The 24619-nt window shown below is 42.0% G+C and overlaps 1 protein-coding gene across 2 annotated transcripts in view; it reads right to left on the bottom strand.

Annotated features, from left to right (window-relative positions):
• Positions 1-450: 450 nt before the first annotated feature.
• Positions 451-24619, bottom strand: part of rsad1 (radical S-adenosyl methionine domain containing 1) — a 68834-nt gene continuing 44665 nt past the window's right edge. For both annotated transcript variants that reach the window (XM_060942510.1, XM_060942509.1), the window contains 7 exons: positions 24050-24254; positions 21118-21483; positions 20936-20999; positions 13807-13954; positions 13671-13725; positions 10020-10123; positions 451-732 (listed from right to left, as the gene is read on the bottom strand). In XM_060942510.1, coding sequence (XP_060798493.1) covers positions 612-732; positions 10020-10123; positions 13671-13725; positions 13807-13954; positions 20936-20999; positions 21118-21483; positions 24050-24254 — 1063 coding nt within the window. In that variant the 3' untranslated portion in view covers positions 451-611. The remainder of the gene's footprint in view (positions 733-10019; positions 10124-13670; positions 13726-13806; positions 13955-20935; positions 21000-21117; positions 21484-24049; positions 24255-24619) is intronic.

Here is a 24619-nt window from a genome sequence, read left to right as displayed (position 1 = left end):
TGCATGAAGCGAGTGATTTCATGCACATTATTTGCTTTAATCCCCTCAAATTAAATAACTTCCCAGCCACAGAATGGCCTGATATTTTGTGAGCTATTACGGAAATAAGCATACATCACCATGAACACATTTCAGAGGGGACTAAATTTCACCGATTTTATGAAATCGAAAGGCCGTCTAGCTTTAACTGAAATACGTTTATTCAGAGAAAAGCAAATCCTTTCAACAAGAAATCATTATTTACAACAAAAACACATGTGCCACTATTATTTGCACCCTGCATTTAATACTTTGTTGAAAATAATTTTCTTGATGAGGGATTTGTTTTTCTCTGAATGAATTAATTTCATTTCAATTAAAGGTTGGATTTTTCCCATTTTTTCAGTGTGAGATGAAGCAACTTCACTAAAAGGTGGATTTTTTTTCCCTAACGCTTTTTACTTACCTTCACAAGGGGTGCCAATTATTGTGGAAGACACTGTATATTAAAAAAAATAATGTGTGCTTATTTGGCCTTTCAGTCCAGCATGAACAGCCTTGATGTAAAGCAGTGCTTCTGCGTCTTCGTACCCATGTTACTCAAGAATCAGCTGTAGAAAATTTGTCAACTCTCACGTCTCTCTTTGTCCATCTGAAAGTCTGTGTATGTGGAAGAACATGTCCAACTCCAGCAGCAAAATGGGCAAAATACTGTCCAATAACGCTAAACCCTCCCAGGAACAGCGCAGTCCCCTGCAGACATAAACTGAGAATCAGAGCAGAACACACAAAAATCCACTGGGACTTACATACAGTGGTGTTTGAAAGTTTGTGAACCCTTTAGAATTTTCTATATTTCTGCATAAATATGACCTAAAACACCATCAGATTTTCACACAAGTCCTGAAAGTAGATAAAGAGAACCCAGTTAAACAAATGAGGCAAAAATATTATACAGTTACACTACCGTTAAAAAGTTTGGGGTCACTTTGAAATGTCCTTATTTTTGAAAGAAAAGCACTGTTCTTTTCAATGAAGATCACTTTAAACTAATCAGAAATCCACTCTATACATTGCTAATGTGGTAAATGACTATTCTAGCTGCAAATGTCTGGTTTTTGGTGCAATATCTACAGTGGTGCTTGAAAGTTTGTGAACCCTTTAGAATTTTCTATATTTCTGCATAAATATGACTTAAAACATGATCAGATTTTCACACAAGTCCTAAAAGTAGATAAAGAGAACCCAGTTAAACAAATGAGACAAAAATATTATACTTGTTGATTTATTTACTGAGGAAAATGATCCAATATTCCATATCTGTGAGTGGCAAAAGTATGTGAACCTCTAGGATTAGCAGTTAATTTGAAGGTGAAATTAGAGTCAGGTGTTTTCAATCAGTGGGATGACAATCAGGTGTGAGTGGGCACCCTGTTTTATTTAAAGAACAGGGATCTATCAAAGTCTGATCTTCACAACACATGTTTGTGGAAGTGGATCATGGCACGAACAAAGGAGATTTCTGAGGACCTCAGAAAAAGCATTGTTGATGCTCATCAGGCTGGAAAACGTTACAAAACCATCTCTAAAGTGTTTGGATTCCACCAATCCACAGTCAGACAGATTGTGTACAAATGGAGGAAATTCAAGACCATTGTTACCCTCCCCAGGAGTGGTCGACCAACAAAGATCACTCCAAGAGCAAGGCGTGTAATAGTCGGTGAGGTCACAAAGGACCCCAGGGTAACTTCTAAGCAACTGAAGGCCTCTCTCACATTGGCTAATGTTAATGTTCATGAGTCCACCATCAGGAAAACACTGAACAACAATGGTGTGCATTGCAGGGTTGCAAGGAGAAAGCCACTGCTCTCCAAAAAGAACATTGCTGCTCATCTGCAGTTTGCTAAAGATCACGTGGACAAGCCAGAAGGCTGTTGGAAAAATGTTTTATGGATGGATGAGACCAAAATAGAACCTTTTGGTTTAAATGAGAAGCGTTGTGTTTGGAGAAAGGAAAACACTACATTCCAGCATAAGAACCTTATCCCATCTGTGCAACATAGTGGTAGTAGTATCATAATTTGGGCCTGTTTTGCTGCATCTGGGCCAGGACGGCTTGCTATCATTGATGGAACAATGAATTCTGAATTATACCAGCGAATTCTAAAGGAAAATGTCAAGACATCTGTCCATTAACTGAATCTCAAGAGAAGGTGGGTCATGCAGCAAGACAACGACCCGAAGCACACAAGTCGTTCTACCAAAGAATGGCTAAAGAAGAATAAAGTTAATGTTTTGGAACGGCCAAGTCAAAGTCCTGACCTTAATCCAATGGAAATGTTGTGGAAGGACCTGAAGCGAGCAGTTCATGTGAGGACACCCACCAATATCCCAGAGTTGAAGCTGTTCTGTATGGAGGAATGGGCTAAAATTCCTCCAAGCCGGTGTGCAGGACTGATCAACAGTTACCGCAAACGTTTAGTTGCAGTTATTGCTGCACAAGGGGGTCACACCAGATACTGAAAGCAAAGGCTCACATACTTTTGCCACTCACAGATATGTAATATTGGATCATTTTCCTCAATAAATAAATGACCAAGTATAATATTTTTGTCTTGTTTGTTGAACTGGGTTCTCTTTATCTACTTTTAGGACTTGTGTGAAAATCTGATGATGTTTTAGGCCATATTTATGCAGAAATATAGAAAATTCTAAAGGGTTCACAAACTTTCAAGCACCACTGTACATAGGTGTATAGAGGCCCATTTCCAGCAACTATCACTCCAGTGTTCTAATGGTACAGTGTGTTTGCTCATTGCCTCAGAAGGCTAATGGATGATTAGAAAACCCTTGTACAATCATGTTAGCACAGCTGAAAACAGTTGAGCTCTTTAGAGAAGCTATAAAACTGACCTTCCTTTGAGCAGATTGAGTTTCTGGAGCATCACATTTGTGGGGTCGATTAAATGCTCAAAATGGCCAGAAAAATGTCTTGACTGTATTTTCTATTCATTTTACAACTTATGGTGGTAAATAAAAGTGTGACTTTTCATGGAAAACACAAAATTGTCTGGGTGACCCCAAACTTTTGAACGGTAGTGTAGGTCCATAAATATTTGGACAGGGACAACATTTTTCTAATTTTGGTCCTGTACATTACCACAAGGCGGCACGGTGGTGTAGTGGTTAGTGCTGTCGCCTCACAGCAAGAAGGTCCTGGGTTCGAGCCCCGGGGCCGGCGGGGGCCTTTCTGTGTGGAGTTTGCATGTTCTCCCCGTGTCCGCGTGGGTTTCCTCCGGGTGCTCCGGTTTCCCCCACAGTCCAAAGACATGCAGGTTAGGTTAACTGGTGACTCTAAATTGACCGTAGGTGTGAATGCGAGTGTGAATGGTTGTCTGTGTCTATGTGTCAGCCCTGTGATGACCTGGCGACTTGTCCAGGGTGTACCCCGCCTTTCGCCCGTAGTCAGCTGGGATAGGCTCCAGCTTGCCTGCGACCCTGTAGAAGGATAAAGCGGCTACAGATAATGAGATGAGATGAGACAATTCAGATGCAGTTGAAGTTCAGACTTTCAGCTTTAATTCAGTGGGTTGAACAAAATGATTGCATAAAAATGTGAGGGACTAAAACATTTTTTAAACACAATCCCTTCATTTCAGGGGTTCAAAAGTAATTGGACAAATTAAATAATTGTAAATAAAATCACATCACACACACATCACATTATCTCTAGCCGCTTTATCCTTCTACAGGGTCGCAGGCAAGCTGGAGCCTATCCCAGCTGACTACGGGCGAAAGGCGGGGTACACCCTGGACAAGTTGCCAGGTCATCACAGGGCTGACACAGACAACCATTCACACTCACATTCACACCTACGGTCAATTTAGAGTCACCAGTTAACCTAACCTGCATGTCTTTGGACTGTGGGGGAAACCGGAGCACCCGGAGGAAACCCACGCGGACACGGGGAGAACATGCAAACTCCGCACAGAAAGGCCCTCGCCGGCCCCGGGGCTCGAACCCAGGACCTTCTTGCTGTGAGGCGACAGCGCTAACCACTACACCACCGTGCCGCCCTGTAAATAAAATGTTCATTTCTAATACTTGGTTGAAAGCCCTTTGTTGGCAATGACTGCCTGAAGTCTTGAACTCATGGACATCACCAGACGCTGTGTTTCCTCCTTTTTAATGCTCTGCCAGGCCTTTACTGCAGCGGTTTTCAGTTGTTTGTTTGTTTGTGGCCCTTTCTGTCTGAAGTTTAGTCTTTAACAAGTGAAATGCATGCTCAATTGGGTTGAGATCAGGTGACTGACTTGGCCATTCAAGAATATTCCACTTCTTTGCTTTAATAAACTCCTGGGTTGCTTTGGCTTTATGTTTTGGGTCATTGTCCATCTGTATTATGAAACGCCGACCAATCAGTTTGGCTGCATTTGGCTGGATTTGAGCACACAGTATGTCTCTGAATACCTCAGAATTCATCTGGCTGCTTCTGTCCTGTGTCACATCATCAATAAACACTAGTGACCCAGTGCCACTGGCAGCCATGCATACCCAAGCCATCACACTGCCTCCGCCGTGTTTTACAGATGATGTGGTATGCTTTGGATCATGAGCTGTACCACGCCTTCACCATACTTTTTTCTTTCCATCATTCTGGTAGAGGTTGATGTTGGTTTCATCTGTCCAAAGAATGTTCTTCCAGAACTGTGCTGGCTTTTTTAGATGTTTTTTAGCAAAGTCCAATCTAGCCTTTTTATTCTTGAGGCTTACGAGTGGCTTGCACCGTGCAGTGAACCCTCTGTATTTACTTTCATACAGTCTTCTCTTTATGGTAGATTTGGATATTGATACGCCTACCTCCTGGAGAGTGTTGTTCACTTGGTTGGCTGTTGCGAAGGGGTTTCTCTTCACCATGGAAATTATTCTGCGATCATCCACCACTGGTGTCTTCTGTGGGCGTCCAGGTCTTTTTGCATTGATGAGTTCACCAGTGCTTTCTTTCTTTCTCAGGATGTACCAAACTGTAGATTTTGCCACTCCTAATACTGTAGCAATTTCTCGGATGGTTTTTTTTCTGTTTTCGTAGCTTAAGGATGGCTTGTTTCACCTGCATGGAGAGCTCCTTTGACCGCATGTTTTCTTCACAGCAAAATCTTCCAAATGCAAGCACCACACCTCAAATCAACTCCAGGCCTTTTATCTGCCTAATTGAGAATGACATAATGAAGGAATTGCCCACACCTGCCCATGAAATAGCCTTTGAGTCAATTGTCCAATTACCTTTGGTCCCTTTAAAAACAGGGTGGCACATGTTAAGGAGCTGAAACTCCTAAACCCTTCATACAATTTTAATGTGGATCCCCTCAAATGAAAGCTGAAAGTCTGGACTTTATGTCCATGTCCATTATATAACTATAACTTGAATATGTTTCAGTAAACAGGTAAAAAACCAAAATTTGTGTCAGTGTCAAAATATATATGGACCTAACTGTACTTGGTCATTTATTTATTGAGGAAAATGATCCAATATTACATATCTGTGAGTGGCAAAAGTACGTGAACCTCTAGGATTAGCAGTCAATTTGAAGGTGAAATTAGAGTCAGGTGTTTTCAGTCAATGTGATGACAATCAGGTGTGAGTGGGCACCCTGTTTTATTTAAAGAACAGGGATCTATCAAAGTCTGATCTTCACAACACGTTTGTGGAAATGTATTGTGGCACGAACAAAGGAGATTTCTGAGGACCTCAGAAAAAGCATTGTTGATGCTCATCAGGCTGGAAAAGGTTACAAAACCATCTCTAAAGAGTTTGGACACCACCAATCCACAGTCAGACAGATTGTGTACAAATGGAGGAAATTCAAGACCATTGTTACCCTCCCCAGGAGTGGTCGACCAACAAAGATCACTCCAAGAGCAAGATGTGTAATAGTAAGCAAGGTCACAAAGGACCCCAGGGTAACTTCTGAGCAACTGAAGGCCTCTCTCACATTGGCTAATGTTAAATGTTCATGAGTCCACCATCAGGAGAACACTGAACAACAATGGTGTGCATGGCAGGGTTGCAAGGAGAAAGCCACTGCTCTCCAAAAAGAACATTGCTGCTCGTCTGCAGTTTACTAAAGATCACGTGGACAAGCCAGAAGGCTATTGGAAAAATGTTTTGTGGATGGATGAGACCAAAATAGAACATTTTGGTTTAAATGACAGTGGTCGAAATACTTTTTTCCAGAGTTCTGCAATATTGCAGAATGTCAAAATTTTGTTCTGCAATTTGGAAATATTTTCTGCAAACACACAAGCCTCCATACTACACCCTTCTCAACCTAATAATGCCTATATTTACATCATATCTAGCTTTACAACTCATAGCATTACTGTAATTCTTTATTCTCTCACTCTATTTTTAATTTCAGTCTTCACAGATCCTTCTCTGCAGCAAAGTTATCATGATACCATGATCCCTCCACAGGTCTTTCATCCCCCGCGCCCTGACACTACGGGCTACTACAACTTGAAGTATACCAACTAATTCATAAATGTACTAGTTATCACACCCACCCATTATCCTTCCACACAACATACTAATAAAGGTATCACCACAATAAAAAATAGAACACAACTGTTCTTCAAGAAACAAAACATTCATTTATGTTACACGTCATGTTACATTTTGTCAAGATGAAGTTTGTAGCTTGAACAATAGATTGTTACCCAGAATGTACTTCATTCACAGTGTTTGCATCTGCAAGCTGTAGTTTTAAATTGAAAGCAAGGTTTCCATTCTACACTCTGTTACATCTCACGATGATGCAAAGAATTGATGCCATTAAGGAATAAAACCCAACTGGCAAATGGAAAGACGTTTGGGTTCACTGTGTTTGCCTGGCTTCTAAAGTGCAAGGTCATGAACTGAACTGAGAACGACTGCAGGGGCTTCACTGCTCTAAACTAACAACAGAGAACTGAGTACAAACTAATCATGGCAGAACTGAGAGCTACAGAACTGAACCGATGAGCTTTGTCTTACAGGGCAACTGTTTTACTTCGTGCTAGTCTGCACCACAGGCAAGACAGCACTAGTAAAAAAAAAAATAGAACATGTACACAAAACATGTATTAGTGTAGCTTGGTATGAGAAAACAAAATATTCAAAAGTATCTATGAATAAAGGTAAAATACTGTCTTCAAAAGGGATATACACTCACCGGCCACTTTATTAGGTACACCTGTCCAACTGCTCGTTAACACTTAATTTCTAATCAGCCAATCACATGGCGGCAACTCAGTGCATTTAGGCATGTAGACATGGTCAAGACAATCTCCTGCAGTTCAAACCGAGCATCAGTATGGGGAAGAAAGGTGATTTGAGTGACTTTGAACGTGGCATGGTTGTTGGTGCCAGAAGGGCTGGTCTGAGTATTTCAGAAACTGCTGATCTACTGGGATTTTCACGCACAACCATCTCTAGGGTTTACAGAGAATGGTCCGAAAAAGAAAAAATATCCAGTGAGCGGCAGTTCTGTGGGCGGAAATGCCTTGTTGATGCCAGAGGTCAGAGGAGAATGGCCAGACTGGTTCGAGCTGATAGAAAGGCAACAGTGACTCAAATAACCACCCGTTACAACCAAGGTAGGCAGAAGAGCATCTCTGAACGCACAGTACGTCGAACTTTGAGGCAGATGGGCTACAGCAGCAGAAGACCACGCCGGGTGCCACTCCTTTCAGCTAAGAACAGGAAACTGAGGCTACAATTTGCACAAGCTCATCGAAATTGGACAATAGAAGATTGGAAAAACGTTGCCTGGTCTGATGAGTCTCGATTTCTGCTGCGACATTCGAATGGTAGGGTCAGAATTTGGCGTCAACAACATGAAAGCATGGATCCATCCTGCCTTGTATCAACGGTTCAGGCTGGTGGTGGTGGTGTAATGGTGTGGGGAATATTTTCTTGGCACTCTTTGGGCCCCTTGGTACCAATTGAGCATCGTTGCAACGCCACAGCCTACCTGAGTATTGTTGCTGACCATGTCCATCCCTTTATGACCACAATGTACCCAACTTCTGATGGCTACTTTCAGCAGGATAATGCGCCATGTCATAAAGCTGGAATCATCTCAGACTGGTTTCTTGAACATGACAATGAGTTCACTGTACTCAAATGGCCTCCACAGTCACCAGATCTCAATCCAATAGAGCATCTTTGGGATGTGGTGGAACGGGAGATTCGCATCATGGATGTGCAGCCGACAAATCTGCGCCAACTGTGTGATGCCATCATGTCAATATGGACCAAACTCTCTGAGGAATGCTTCCAGCACCTTGTTGAATCTATGCCACGAAGAATTGAGGCAGTTCTGAAGGCAAAAGGGGGTCCAACCCGTTACTAGCATGGTGTACCTAATAAAGTGGCCGGTGAGTAATATCAGTATAATTTTGCATGATTCAACAATACAATATATACAAACCTATACAATTTACCAATACACATGTATGCAAGATAAGAACTAGTCAGAGTCTTCGCTTTCTGAACCAGATCCCGTCTTCATTTTTGTCACCCTCGTGGACGCGCGATCTGTCGCTGTTGTTGTTGGAGTCACGCTGGCTGCCGGTTTTGCCGAGATACGACAAAATCGTCCTTGTTTTCTTGGCGTTTTTGTCGGACTCTTCCCCCGAAGAAACAATCCTCTTCTTGGGAGCCATGTTTGTTGTGTCGCATTGAATTCTGGGAGATGCATGGCGGAAACTGCCGAACACTGCCAAGGTAGTTGTCGGGTCCTCCCGGCGGGTATTAAAAGTGACGAAATCTTATATCGGAAAATGGCAACTGCCCTTATTTGGTTGTCGTCACCATTACGTAATATTGCTCAACTTTGACCTGGAAAACGCCGTCAGGTTCGCGCGGCGCAGGTTTCAGTTTATTTACAGCGCCGCTAGTTTGCTAAATTGAGAACCACTGTATCCCGAGCCTGATTTTTTCATTCTGCAAAATTGCAGGTTGTTTAATTTTTCTTCTGCAATCTTGAAAATCATTCTGCAAAATGCAGACGGGTATTTCGAACACTGAATGAGAAGCGTTATGTTTGGAGAAAGGAAAACACTGCATTCCAGCATAAGAACCTTATCCCATCTGTGAAACATGGTGGTGGTAGTATCATGGTTTGGGCCTGTTTTGCTGCATCTGGGCCAGGACGGCTTGCCATCATTGATGGAACAATGAATTCTGAAATATACCAGCGAATTCTAAAGGAAAATGTCAGGACATCTGTCCATGAACTGAATCTCAAGAGAAGGTGGGTCATGCAGCAAGACAACAACCTGAAGCACACAAGTCGTTCTACCAAAGAATGGTTAAAGAAGAATAAAGTTAATGTTTTGGAATGGCCAAGTCAAAGTCCTGACCTTAATCCAATGGAAATGTTGTGGAAGGACCTGAAGCGAGCAGTTCATGTGAGGAAACCCACCAACATCCCAGAGTTGAAGCTGTTCTGTACGGAGGAATGGGCTAAAATTCCTCCAAGCCGGTGTGCAGGACTGATCAACAGTTACCGCAAACGTTTAGTTGCAGTTATTGCTGCACAAGGGGGTCACACCAGATACTGATAGCAAAGATTCACATACTTTTGCCACTCACAGATATGTAATATTGGATCATTTTCCTCAATAAATAAATGACCAAGTATAATATTTTTGTCTCATTTGTTTAACTGGGTTCTCTTTATCTACTTTTAGGACTTGTGTGAAAATCTGATGACGTTTAAGTCATATTTATGCAGAAATACAAAAAATTCTAAAGGGTTCACAAACTTTCAAGCACCACTGTATACGGTAGAAACTGATGAATTTTGAAAATCTTGAGTATTCTGCGATTCATTAAAGCAGCAATTTGTCATTTCTTCAGACTAGAAACATTACAAACTGCTCCTTTAAGCCCTCACAGAAACTTCTGGAGAACCAGAGGTTTGTCATTTGAACACAGCTGGAAGAAACTACACTGCTACATGATTACTACAGTTAATCGTGAAGCTTCAGTCACCTGTCATCAAGGATTAGAACTCCTCTCTGTTGAAGGTCCTGAACATCTGTTGAGGCGTCGAGAACCTGGTGGAGGTCCATGTCAGGGCTGAACGCTGCCCAGTGCTGTTCCACCAAAACCAACATCAACACAACGGTTAGATTCCACAACCTCATCCATCACAATAAAACGTCAAGCCTTCTTGTCTATGCAAAACTAGCAAGTTTTCAATAAGTATAAGTAATAAAACACATGGGGTGTGCTGTTACAGGAAATTAATCAGTGATGTTGTGGTGTAGTATAGTATGGTGTTTACTAATTTCCTGAAACAGCATACCCCAATGTCATTTATTTCTCTTTACATAATTTGTTAAATTCCAAACTATTTCAATTCGAATTACTTATTAAAGAATGACATGTCACAGCTTTTATCCATTTATAGTTACATGCAGTAATAATAATAATAATAATAATACATTTTATTTATAAGCACCTTTCAAGGTACCCAAGGACACTGAACAGTAAAAAACAACAATAAAAGCAAAACAATAAAATAACAATGATAAAATAATAAGAAATCAATAATAATAATAACAACTTTATTAAAAATCAAAGAGAAAAGGCCAAGCTAAAGAGATGTGTTTTTAGCTGTTTTTTGAAAGAGGACAGTGTTGAGCATTGGCGCAACGCTAGTGGCAGGGCATTCCACAGCTTAGGGCCATTTACACTGAAAGCCCCGTCACCCATAGAGTAGAGCCGAGAGTAAGGGACTGCGAATAGGTGGACATCTGTGGAGCGAAGATTTAAAGGTAACTGATATGGAGTTAGGAGATTTGATAAATAGGGAGGGGCCAGGTTATGTAGGGATTTGTAAACAAGTAAGATAATTTTGTACTGAATGCGGTATTTAACTGGGAGCCAGTGCAGGTTGTATAGAATAGGAGTAATATGATCCCAGGGCCTGGTGTGAGTGAGTACCCTAGCAGCTGAGTTTGACATATTGCAGCCTATTTAGTCGCTTGGCTGGGATGCCATCGAGCAGGGCATTGCAGTAGTCCAGTCTTGAGGTGACAAAAGCATGTACAGTGGGGCAAAAAAGTATTTAGTCAGCCACCAATTGTGCAAGTTCTCCCACTTAAAAAGATGGGAGAGGCCTGTAATTTTCATCATACAGTAGGTACACTTCAACTATGAGAGACAGAATGGAGGGAAAGAATCCAGGAAATCACATTGTAGGATTTTTAATGAATTAATTGGTAAATTCCTCGGTAAAATAAGTATTTGGTCACCTACAAACAAGCAAGATTTCTGGCTCTCACAGACCTGTAACTTCCTCTTTAAGAGGCTCCTCTGTCCTCCACTCGTTACCTGTATTAATGGCACCTGTTTGAACTCGTTATCAGTATAAAAGACACCTGCCCACAACCTCAAACAGTCACACTCCAAACTCCACTATGGCCAAGACCAAAGAGCTGTCAAAGGACACCAGAAACAAAATTGTAGACCTGCACCAGGCTGGGAAGACTGAATCTGCAATAGGTAAGCAGCTTGGTGTGAAGAAATCAACTGTGGGAGCAATTATTAGAAAATGGAAGACATACAAGACCACTGATAATCTCTCTCGATCTGGGGCTCCACGCTAGCTCTCACCCCGTGGGGTCAAAATGATCACAAGAACGGTGAGCAAAAATCCCAGAACCACACGGGGGGACCTAGTGAATGACCTGCAGAGAGCTGGGACCAAAGTTACAAAGGCTACCATCAGTAACACACTACGCCGCCAGGGACTCAAATCCTGCAGTGCCAGACGTGTCCCCCTGCTTAAACCAGTACATGTCCAGGCCCGTCTGAAGTTTGCTAGAGAGCATCTGGATGATCCAGAAGAGGATTGGGAGAATGTCATATGGTCAGATGAAACCAAAATAGAACTTTTTGGTAAAAACTCAACTTGTCGTGTTTGGAGGAGAAAGAATGCTGAGTTGCATCCAAAGAACACCATACCTACTGTGAAGCATGGGGGTGGAAACATCATGCTTTGGGGCTGTTTTCTGCAAAGCGACCAGGACGACTGATCCGTGTAAAAGAAAGAATGAATGGGGCCATGTATCGTGAGATTTTGAGTGAAAACCTCCTTCCATCAGCAAGGGCATTGAAGATGAAACGTGGCTGGGTCTTTCAGCATGACAATGATCCCAAACACACCGCCCGGGCAATGAAGGAGTGGCTTTATAAGAAGCATTTCAAGGTCCTGGAGTGGCCTAGCCAGTCTCCAGATCTCAACCCCATAGAAAATCTTTGGAGGGAGTTGAAAGTCCGTGTTGCCCAGCGACAGCCCCAAAACGTCATTGCTGTAGAGGAGATCTGCATGGAGGAATGGGCCAAAATACCAGCAACAGTGTGTGAAAACCTTGTAAAGACTTACAGAAAACATTTGACCTCTGTCATTGCCAACAAAGGGTATATAACAAAGTATTGACATGAACTTTTGTTATTGACCAAATACTTATTTTCCACCATAAATTGCAAATAAATTCTTTAAAAATCAGACAATGTGATTTCCTGGATTCTTTCCCCCCATTCTGTCTCTCATAGTTGAGGTATACCTATGATGAAAATTACAGGCCACTCTCATATTTTTAAGTGGGAGAACTTGCACAATTGGTGACTGACTAAATACTTTTTTGCCCCACTGTATAAGCGTTTCAGCTGCAGATGAAGTCAAGGAGGGACGGAGTTTGGAGAGACTTTTCAGGTGAAAAAAGGCTGTTTTAGTGATACTTTTAATGTGTGAGTCAAAAGAGAGAGTAGAGTCCAGAATAACACCCAAATTTCTTACTTCAACAGTAGTGGAAGTGAAATAACCAGGAATAGATAGCAGTGAGTGCTCCAGTTTTTTCAAGATAGAAGGGGTGGAAATGAGGATGGCTTCTGTTTTGTCTTGATTTAATTTAAGAAAGTTCTGCACCATCCAGTTGTTAACTGCATTTAGACAGTTGACGAGATTGGACGGAGGGAGTGGGTAAGAGGGTTTGGTTTGAATATAAATTTGGGTGTCATCTGCATAACAGTGAAAGTTAAGCCCATAATGCTGTATTATGTGGCCAAGAGGAAGGATGTATATTACAAATAATAAGGGTCCCAAGACAGAACCCTGAGGGACACCATGAAGGAGGGGTATGCAAACTCACACAAATGTTAAAATCCCACTTGCATCTATGCATCATAAATGCCATTTTAGATGTAGTTTAGGATAAATCTTGCAGTTATGATCCACAAAATCCCTCTTTGAAATGAAAAATGTAAAATGGCCAGGCTTTGGTGTTGTTGGTTGACACAAGTTTTATTAATTCTACCTTTTTTGTTGTTGAATATTTTTTCTCTCATACTGCTGTGTCTGTGTGTGTTCTTGGTTGGCCAGTGTCAACGATTGGGTATTATCCAGTGTGTGAGACATGATGACAATTTATTATAAACAGATTTACAGAAAAATGTAAAAATAATTTTAAAAAATAGGGGGAGAAAAAAAACGAATTTACCAGATTTAAAAGAAAATTTTTTTAAAAACAAATCCATGACCATGTACATTTAAAGCACTTTATAATTTAAGGCTGTTTTTTTATTTTGTAGAATGTAATTTCAGATTAAAATGAGAAGAGAAATATGTCGTCGTACCTGGTGGGAAATTCCTTCAGTCATTCGGAGCCCCATGACCAACACCTCTTCCAACCTACAACACAACACCAGGTTCATCTCGTACACGTGTAGTGTCAGTGTGCACCTGAGTTATTAATGAATGAATGGAGCTCACAGGCCGAGCTGGCTGAGCTGTATGCGTCTGCGTGTCGCGTGTCCGTGCTGCCGAACTTCTCTCATCCAAACATCCGGCTCTAACGTCTGAGTGCGCGCCTCCCGCTGAACCGCGCCCAGCGCTCGAGGAACAAATCGGCCATGAGCTCCTGACAAACACAAATCATTACATCAACTCCAAACTAAACTCCAGTGTTTCCTCCCAGTTTAGTTGCAGCCATATTCCCACCTACAGGCTCCTCCCACATTGCAGGAGAGCAGCTTGTCACAGAGCCGTTAGAGGACAGCTCAGCAGAGAGCAGCTCGTCACAGAGCCTTCAGAGGGCAGCTCCTCATAGAGCAGCTCAGCAGAGAGCAGTCAGCATAGAGCAGTCAGACAGCAGCTCAGAACAGAGCAGTCAGAGAGCAGCTCGTCACAGAGCAGCTCAGCATACAGAGCAGCTCAGCATACAGAGCAGTCAGAGAGCAGCTCAGCATACAGAGCAGTCAGAGAGCAGCTCAGCATACAGAGCAGTCAGAGAGCAGCTCGTCACAGAGCAGTTCAGCAGACAGAGCAGCCAGACAGCAGCTCAGCATACAGAGCAGTCAGAGAGCAGCTCAGCATACAGAGCAGTCAGAGAGCAGCTCGTCACAGAGCAGCTCAGCATACAGAGCGGTCAGAGAGCAGCTCGTCACAGAGCAGCTCAGCATACAGAGCAGTCAGACAGCAGCTCAGCATACAGAGCAGTCAGAGAGCAGCTCGTCACAGAGCAGCTCAGCATACAGAGCAGTCAGAGAGCAGCTCAGTATAGAGCCGTCAGCGAGCATTAACTAAACACTGATTTTACAGATCCTCATGACTGGCTCATAATCAACCTCAGGGTGAGTTTAAGGAGGAAGTGAGGTCAAAAGTTTCACCCAAAGAACAGAACCAATTATCCTCCCATTAGCTGCTTTTCCACCAGTACTGAACAGTACAGCACCAAATCCATGATCCACATTTTGTCGATATGTCCGGTTCCTCTTCTTGTCAGGTACTGAGTGCACCGAACAGGGACATACAAATGGAACTAGAAATAATACAGATATCTGATTGGTCAAAAGTATTGCCATCAGAAGTCATCACTCAAGTTCAGTAAAAAATCTCTTTCTCTCTCTATCTGTCTGTCTCTCTGATTATCCTTGTCTTTCTTTCCGCCCATCTTCCTATCCTGAATGCCTGTCTGCTTCTCTCTCCCTCTTTTCACTGATGCCTTCCTGTCTGTCATTCTGACCATTTTCTTTCCTTCTTTCTTACTATCTCCTATCTTTGTTTCCGTTATTCATTCTGCCTGTCTTTCTTTCTGCCCACCTTTGTTACTGTCTTTCCTTTTTCTTTCTTCCCATCTTTCTTTGTTTCTTTCCACCCATCATTGTTACCGTCTTTCCTTCTGCCTGTCTGTCCTTTCTTTTTTGTCTTTGTTTCTGTCTTTGATTCTGCCCGTCTTTCTTTCTTTCTGCCCATCTTTGTTACTGTCTTTACTTCTGCCTGTCCTGTCTTTCCTTCCTTCTTTTTTCGTCTTTTTCTGCCCATCTTTGTTACTGTCTTTCCTTCTGCCTTTCTTTATTTCTTTCTTTTTCTCTCTTTTTCTTCCCATCTTTTTGTTTCTTTCTACCCATCTTTGTTATTGTCTTTCCTTCTGCCTTTCTTTCTTTCTTTCTTTCTTTCTTTCTTTCTTTCTTTCTTTCTTTCTGCCCATCTTTGTTACTGTCTTTACTTCTGCCTGTCCTGTCTTTCCTTCCTTCTTTTTTGTCTTTCTCTGCCCATCTTTGTTACTGTCTTTCCTTGTTTTTCTGTCTTTGTTCCTCTCTGTCTTTTTTTTACTAAGAATTTCATTCACTCGTTCTGTCTCTCTCACTTCTGAAACCCCAGCAGGACAGTCCCTCACTGGGAAAAGTTGATCTGAATACAAAAAAAAACAGTTTGTTCCTATTTTTCGGTTTGTGTGTAAAAGAATATTATCAGTTTCAGAGTTTTATAAATCCTGATCTGCTCCTCACTTTAAACCTAAAAACAAACTGATGAAGGTTGAAGCTCAAATCTGATGATATACCCGAGGCTACAGGAAGCTGGAGAGTCGCTGATGGACCTCTGGAGGAAAACCCGTCATCTTTAACGGCTCAGCTTTATTAGACAATTTATTAACAGGGCAATTTACAGTTTACGATCAGTCAGTGAATAAAGGGAAATGTCACTGTGTGTTTAAGAGTCACTCAAAAATGATTGAAAGTTACAGAATAACAACCTTACTGACTTCTGGAAAGAGGTCAAAGCCATGAATAACAATAAAACTCCCCTACCGTCTGACATTGAAGGTGTTAGTAGTCCGGAAAAAATAGCTGAGCTTTGGCGCGAGCACTATTGTAACCTTTTTAATTGTGTTAAAAGTAATTCTGTTATAATTAATCATATCATGAACATACTGGTCTCTTTGCAGATATGATAGTTAGGGCAGCAGATACCTGTGATGCCATTAACATGTTGGATAACAACAAAGCCTGTGGTATGGACTGCGTCACTGCAGAACATTTAAAATATGCCAGCTATAAGCTCTGCCCTTTGCTTTCCATGTGCTTTACTAGGTGTCTGGTTCATGGGGTCCTGCCCAACTCCATTATGTCTGTAATACTAATGCCTGTGCTTAAAGACAAGGTGGGTAAGCTTAATAGCATTGACAATTATCGACCTATTGCATTCGCCAGCATCTTGTCTAAAGTACTGGAGAGAATACTGTTAAAGCTAGAAATGTATGTTCTTACTTCTGACAACCAGTCTGGCTTTAAAAGAAAACATGGAACTGACCTGTGAATCTGTGCTCTTAAAGGAACAGTCCACCGTACTTCCATAATGAAATATGCTCTTATCTGAATTGAGACGAGCTGCTCCGTACCTCTCCGAGCTTTGCGCGACCTCCCAGTCAGTCAGACGCAGTCAGACGCGCTGTCACTCCTGTTAGCAATGTAGCTAGGCTCAGCATGGCCAATGGTATTTTTTGGGGCTGTAGTTAGATGCGACCAAACTCTTCCGCGTTTTTCCTGTTTACATAGGTTTATATGACCAGTGATATGAAACAAAGTTCAGTTACACAAATTGAAACGTGGCGATTTTCTATGCTATGGAAAGTGCGCACTATAATGACAGGCGTACTAACACCTTCTGCACGCTTCGACAGCACATTGATATCTGAGCTCTGTATCAATGCGCTGCCGAAGCGCGCAGAAGGTGTTAGTACGCCTGTCATTATAGTGCGGACTTTCCATAGCATAGAAAATCGCTACGTTTCAATTTGTGTAACTGAACTTGTTTCATATCACTGGTCATATAAACCTATGTAAACAGGAAAAACGCAGAAGAGTTTGGTCGCATCTAACTACAGCCCCAAAAAATACCATTGGCCATACTGAGCCTAGCTACATTGCTAACAGGAGTGACAGCGCGTCTGACTGCGTCTGACTGACTGGGAGATCGCGCAAAGCTCGGACAGGTACGGAGCAGCTCGTCTCAATTCAGATAAGAGCATATTTCATTATGGAAGTACGGTGGACTGTTCCTTTAAAGAGATTGTATTTAAGTACACAAGCCTGAACTCATCTGTATTTTTATGTTTCATTGATGCATCAAAGGCATTTGATAGAATTGATCATGAAAAATTTATTTATAAAATTGCTAGATAGAGGTGTCCCTAAATTCTTAGTGAGAATTTTAGTGTTTTGGTATGTCCATCAAATATTTCAGATTAAATGGGACAATGTGGTATCTGCTCCATTTTGTGTCAGTAATGGTGTGCGGCAAGGAGGAATTTTGTCTCCTATTTTATTTAAATGTCTATATGGACGAATTATCAAATCAGTTAAATAGGTTAAAACCTGGTTGCCTTGTGGGCAACATTACTGTTAGTCATCTTAAGCCTAGGTCACAACCGGATGTACGATTTTTTGGCTGTGCGATTTTTGGTGTTTCCCAAATCGCTGCGGTTTTTTTTTGTTCGTGGAGAAAGACGCACGTTGGCTGTAAGTTTGTCTTGCAACCTGAAAAAAACGTAAGTGCCCGTAGAGTTTGTTTGACATGACAAAGAACCTCTGCAGCCAGTCTGCGGCCAGTCTACGGCTCGAAAATCAGCACGTCACATGCGCGCCCTCCGTGCATTTCTTGCGTTTTTTGCACGTAGACCGGCCGCAGGAGCACGTACGGCCGGTTGTGACCGAGGCTTTATGTATGCAGATGACTTGGTCCTGCTTTGTCCATATAGTGCTGGGCTGCAGCAGATGTTGAAGGTGTGTTCTCAGTATGGGCTTGATCATGACAAAGTATAACGCTAAGAAAAGCCGCATAATGATAGTTAGAAGCGCCGGCAGGGTTTCCCATACATAGACCATTGTGTTGCGCAGTGCCACACAATGGATTCCTATCGCCACACAATCAGACTCGCGATTTTGAAAAAAAAAAATTCTGTTGTGTATCGTTCCGTTCATTCATAGTGCTCTTTCTTCTCGTTCGCGCGTGCGCACACACACACAGGGACAGAGAGAGAGCGACGGAGAGGCGTGTACACAGGTCTGCCGTTGCGCATGTACCCGGTGTCACGGTCTAATCATGCGCTGGTATAAATTTATCATGCGCAGACCGATTTTTTTTTCCCCCGGTCAACTTCCGGGAAGTCTAGACTGGTGGTAAATTCAGACCGTGACACCAGCCTTATTGCATTATCCCGTTTATCCCGCTTCAGCATTCATGCAAGTTATTAATAATGGTTTGACATTCACAATAAATAAGGATTTCCCACTAGCCTAAATAAAATGTTGTTATACTCGCGGGGATGCCTAGTTGATGCTATCTGAAGCATAAAATCTGAATATTTTAAGAAACAATGCGGTAGTTGAGACAGGCTACTGTAGGATGTCCATAGGCTAATAATAACTTCGTATTTATTTGACTATTATAATTTCATTGACTCTCAATGTTTGCTGCTTTAACCCAGATGAGTATTGAAAAGTTTTTTCTGAATTGCGAGCGGGATTTCTCAGCTATGAATAGGGCAAGCACAGAGAAATTCAGTATTCCTTTGTATATTTTTTTGATGTAATGGAAATTTTTAGTGCTTTGATGATGAAGAAAATGTACTTTTTTTATCTATAGATTAAAACAGACCTCAGGAATAGGCTCCAAGGGGAACACCTGGCAGCCTGTTTACGAATCTCCATAATGGTCCCGAACCCAATGACTTCCCTTACGATCGGGCACTTGAGGTTTTTTCAGGAAGCCACGCAGAATTTAATGTTCTGATAGGGCATGCAGGCTTTGCACCAATTAGGGTAATGCTTTTTCATTATTAGTTGCCTTGGTGTTACCTTAAGTGGTTTCTTACATCTAATTATGATATTTTTAATTATTATTATTATTATTATTATTATTATTATTATTATTATTATTATTATTTTGTTACATTATACTATTTATTTCATTTTAGTATTGGTTGAGGTAAGTGTTGAGTTCAGTATTTAAAATAAAAACCTCCAGCTTATTTTTTGCAATTTATTCCTTGAATGTCAACTAAAGAATGATTGAAAGATTGACACCAAAAAGGCAAAAAACGGAGGTAAAAAACTTCAATTTGGTGAGTAATTTTCATAAATTTAAAAGACAGGTTTTCCACCAACATCAAGCCCAGCAAACTAATGGCCTGCCCTGTAATGTAAAGTTGGGTCGAGGAATGAAACCAGGCAGGGTTCTGGGAAAAATTGTTTTAGCTGTCTTCTCTTAAAGAACTTAAAAGAATTTAGATTGAACTGAATAATCTCAAATGCTTCTTGTAGCTTTAAAATAGTCCCAGCAGGTGACGCTGAAGAAAAATACTGTGTGTTTGAACACCGCCCACTGTAAACACTTTGCATACACCCCAATGACCGACTCCACCGACCGCCACGACACCACCGCGCACGAGTCCCTCATCGGCACAGTAGAGCACCACAGATTGCTACCTGGCCTGTGGGAAACACTGGCCGGGGATAGGAAATTAACTTTTCCCACCTTTTATTTGGCAGACAGTCCCCTTGCTGTGTGTGAGGAAATTAAATACCTACGACATGTCATATCTGATGATTGGACAGACGACAAAGACCTATATCGACAGCGTTGTAAAATTTATTCTCAAGCTAACATGCTTATTAGGAAGTTTTCTATCTGCCCCTTTTCCACCAAATCAGTTCCAGGGCTGGTTCGGGGCCAGTGCTTAGTTTGGAACCGGGTTTTCTGTTTCCACTGACAAAGAACTGGCTCTGGGGCCAGAAAAACTGGTTCCAGGCCAGCACCAGCTCTTTGCTGGGCCAGAGGAAAGAACCGCTTACGAAAGGTCGCCATTTTTAAGTGACAAGAAGCAGCAGCTGTACAAATGCAAAGTCATCCATTGTTGTTGTTGCTGCTTCTTCTTCTCCATGTTGTTGTTGCTTCGACATTCGCGCCAAGGTTTATGCAAACACAGCGACGTAACTGACGTATACAGCGACGTAACTGATGTGGCTCCCCTTAGCACCACAAGCTATGGAAAAGCAAACTGGTTCTCAGCTGGCTCGCAAGTTGAACGAGTTGTGAACCAGCACCAGCACTGGCCCCGAACCAGCCCTGGAACTGATTTGGTGGAAAAGGGATATATGTGTTCTGATTCTGCGAAGTGTTCCCTGTTCAGAACTTATATCACACCGTTATATCCTGCCCAATTGTGGTCTAACTATAAGAAAAAGACGATGCAGAGGCTCAAGGTAGCATACAATGATGCAATGAGGTTGCTGCGTTGTGTCCCTAGGTGGCATAGTGCTAGTCAGTTGTTTGTGTCCAATAGAGTGCCTACTTGTGAGGCACTCTTAAGACAGCTGATGTTTAGTTTTATGTGTCACTTGGACAAGTCAGAGAACCACATAATTGAAGCCCTAGTCAGCCCGTTGAAAAGCTGCTATAGATTCACTTCTAGGTTAAGGTGGCATTGGTGCAATAGCCGGTATATCTTGTAATTTGCACCTTTTTTTGTATTTTTGTACTTTCATTTTATATTATTTATACTGTATGATGTGTTATATGGACCTGTGTCTGCAATAAAGCTTAGAAATTGAAAACTTACCGGGTCCGACTCCTACATACGGCTGCGCTCTCCAGTAGCCCAGGTTGTGTGCGCTTACAGCATTCTTAACACACACACACACACACACACACACACACACACACACACACACACACACACACACCACTAGCCTCGGGTGTCATCATAAACTCCATTTAACAATGTGACTTTGATGAACTCACATGTTTGGCGAAGTTGGATACCTCGTACTGCAGGAACCCAGCCTGTTCCAGAACCATCCGAGCGGATTTGTACATGGAGGCAGTGACATCATCAGCAGGCATGCTGAGTTCTCCCTGCTGTACCTGCTTGTACAGGTGAGTTCCTCTCTCCAGCGTCAGCTGGTACAGAGACACGTGATCATCACACACACGCAGAACCTCCTCCAGCTCGCTCTCCCACGATGCCGCACTCTGACCTGGAATTCCGAACATGACATCGACCGACACGCGTCCGGGGCAGAGGGTCCGAGCCTCCGCCAGCGTCTGCAGAGCCTGCTGTGGGTCGTGGTCCCTCCCGAGAACCTTCAGACTGGCCTCATTCAGAGACTGTGGAGAAACACAGGGCAGACCACAAAAACCAGGAGGAGGTCATGATCATGAAAACAAAATCCAGCAGGAGGAACTCTGTACCAGTGCAGAGAATAAAGGCAAATGTAAGACAATGGAACCCCAGTGTCTTCAGATTGGTGTTTAAAATTAAGATTCAAAGACACTAAAGAGGTTCTAAATGTGTTCTGAAAGCACTATGGTTTTAGAGCCTAAGTATTTTTAGAAAAGCTTTAAAAACCCTTTAGAGTCTAAAGAACATATTTAGAACCTTAATGTTCTAAGAGATTTACCAAAATGTACTATGTTAAAAATCTCTAGAACCTTAACTCCTTTAGAATATCTTTAAAACCTCATGCTTTAGAAATTCTAAATTCTTATCAACTTTACAACATCTTTAGAATGATTATGTTCTAACAGCTTTACTGTCTTTAGAACTTTAGTATCTTTAGAATGTCTAAAACCTTCATGTCTTTAGAACTGTTTAGAACCATAGTGTCTTTAGACTGGCTTTAGAACCTCTAAAACCTGACCAACTTTACAACATCTTGAGAACGGTAATGTTCCAAGAGTTTTACTTTCCTGAGAACTTTAGTATCTTTAGAACCTTAGCACCTTCACACCATGTTTAGGACCACAGTCTCTTTAGAACCTCTAAACCTGAGCAACTTTACAACATCTTTAGAATGGTGATGTTCGAAGAGCTTTACCATCCTAAGACCTTTAGTACCTTTAGAACCTCTAGAACCTTAGCACCTTCAAAACATCTTTAGAACCTCTTTAGAATGGTAATGTTCTAAGAGCGTTACTGTTTTTAGAACCTCTAGAACCTTAAAGTCTTTAGAATCCTCTTTAGAACTAGAAACATTTTAGAACCATAGTGTATTTAGACTGGCTTTAGAACCTCTGAACCCTTAGCAACTTTACAAGATCTTTAGAACCTCTTTAGAATGGCAATGTTCCAAGAGTTTTACTTTCCTAAGAACTTTAGTATCTTTAGAACTGTCACACCATGTTTAGAATGCTAGTGTCTTTAGAACATCTTTCGAATGGTAGTATTCTAAGAGCTTTGCTGTCTTTAGAACTTTAGTACCTTTAGAACCTCTAAAACCTTAACATGTTTAGAATTGTAGAACTATAGTGTCTTTAGAACTTCTAAAACCTGAGCAACTTTACAACATCTTGAGAACATCTTTAGAATGGTAATGTTCGAAGAGCTTTACTGTCCAAAGACCTTTAGCATCTTTAGAACCTCTCAAACCTTATCACCTTCACAACATCTTTAGAATCCCTTTAGAACCTTTTCAGAATGGTAATGTTCTAAGAGCATTACTGTCTTTAGAACCTTAAAGTCTTTAGAATCCTCTTAAGAACTAGACACTTTTTAGAACCATAGTGTATTCAGACTGGCTTTAGAACCTCTGAACCCTTAGCAACTTTGGAACCTCTTCAGTGTCTTTAGAATATATTTACAGCATTAGAGTCTTTAGAAACCTCATGTCTTTAGAACATTTATAGAACGTTGGTATTTTTAGAACTCCTAGAACCTTTACTGTACATGTTTGGAATCTCTTTAGAACTCTGGTTTACAACCTTAATGTTCTAAATCCTTTGTCTTTAGAACCTCCGTGTCTTTCGGACGACTTTACGATCTTCCTGTCTTTGAAATCTTTTAAGAACCTTAATTTTCTAGGAGTGTTCCTGCCTTTAGAACTGGAGTATCTCTAGAACCTCTTTAAAACCTTAGAGTCTTGAGAAACACTTTCTGATGCCTTTAGAATCTCAAAAAAGCCGAACATCTTTAGAGCCTTAAGAATTTTTTTTTTTTAACTTTAGTGTCTTTAGAACTTCTAGAACCTTAAAATATGTAGAATATGTTTAGAACTAGGCGGCACGGTGGTGTAGTGGTTAGCGCTGTCGCCTCACAGCAAGAAGGTCCTGGGTTCGAGCCCCAGGGCCGGCGAGGGCCTTTCTGTGTGGAGTTTGCATGTTCTCCCCGTGTCCGCGTGGGTTTCCTCCGGGTGCTCCGGTTTCCCCCACAGTCCAAAGACATGCAGGTTAGGTTAACTGGTGACTCTAAATTGACCGTAGGTGTGAATGTGAGTGTGAATGGTTGTCTGTGTCTATGTGTCAGCCCTGTGATGACCTGGCGACTTGTCCAGGGTGTACCCCGCCTTTCGCCCGTAGTCAGCTGGGATAGGCTCCAGCTTGCCTGCGACCCTGTAGAACAGGATAAAGCGGCTATAGATAATGAGATGAGATGTTTAGAACTCCAGTTTCATCAAAGCTTTAACATTTCTAAGGGTTTGGCTTTAAAACCTCTGTGTCTTTAGAGGTGGTTCAAAAGATGATGTAGAAGAATTAATAAGAACTACAAAGAGCATAACATCTTTAGAACTTTCAGCTCTGACAAAAGGAGATTTGTTCTCAAAGAGTTGATGTGAATTTTTGTGCTGTAGAACAACGTTTGTGTAGCTGCCATGTTGAGCGACTTGTTATTCGATAAAGAAAGAGATGGATGTTTTCTGTAGATGAATTTGGGAGCATATTTGTTTGTGTGTGTTACCTGCACCCCAACAGAAAAGCGATTGACTCCGGCAGACACGAAGTCTCGGAGGGCGGTTCTTCCTGCAGGCGCAGGATTCACCTCAAGTGTGACCTCGGCGTGTTCACAGAGCCGTGCATGTGCAGAGACGGTCTCGAGGATGGCGGCTACGGTGGAGGCTCGGGCCAAGCTGGGGGTTCCTCCGCCGAAAAACACCGAGTTGATCCTAACGTAGAACACGCACACTTCTGATAATCAAACTTTACAACAAGCAGTGTTCAGTAACTCTCATTTCAACAGGATGTTTGAGGAAGGACATAAGAGGAACAACTCCCTGAGGCTGGGGAAGTGGCCTAAAGGTTAAAGAAGCAGCTTTGGGACCAAAAGGTCACTGGTTTGATTCCCTGGACCAGCAAGAATGGCTGAAGCGCCCTCGAGCAAGGCACCTAACCCCCAACTGCTCTCCACACTACTCTGGGTTTGTTGTATGTCGCTCTGGATAAGAGCATCTGCTAAACGCCTGTAGTGTAATGACTCAAACCAAACTTGAAAGGGAATCCGTCCTCTTCTGGGTGACGGATCGAGGGATTA

Source organism: Neoarius graeffei, chromosome 16 (assembly GCF_027579695.1).
Source record: "Neoarius graeffei isolate fNeoGra1 chromosome 16, fNeoGra1.pri, whole genome shotgun sequence".
Lineage (NCBI taxonomy): Eukaryota > Metazoa > Chordata > Actinopteri > Siluriformes > Ariidae > Neoarius > Neoarius graeffei.
Note: the sequence above shows the minus strand (reverse complement) of the source record. Positions and strands in the feature narration are given on the sequence as shown.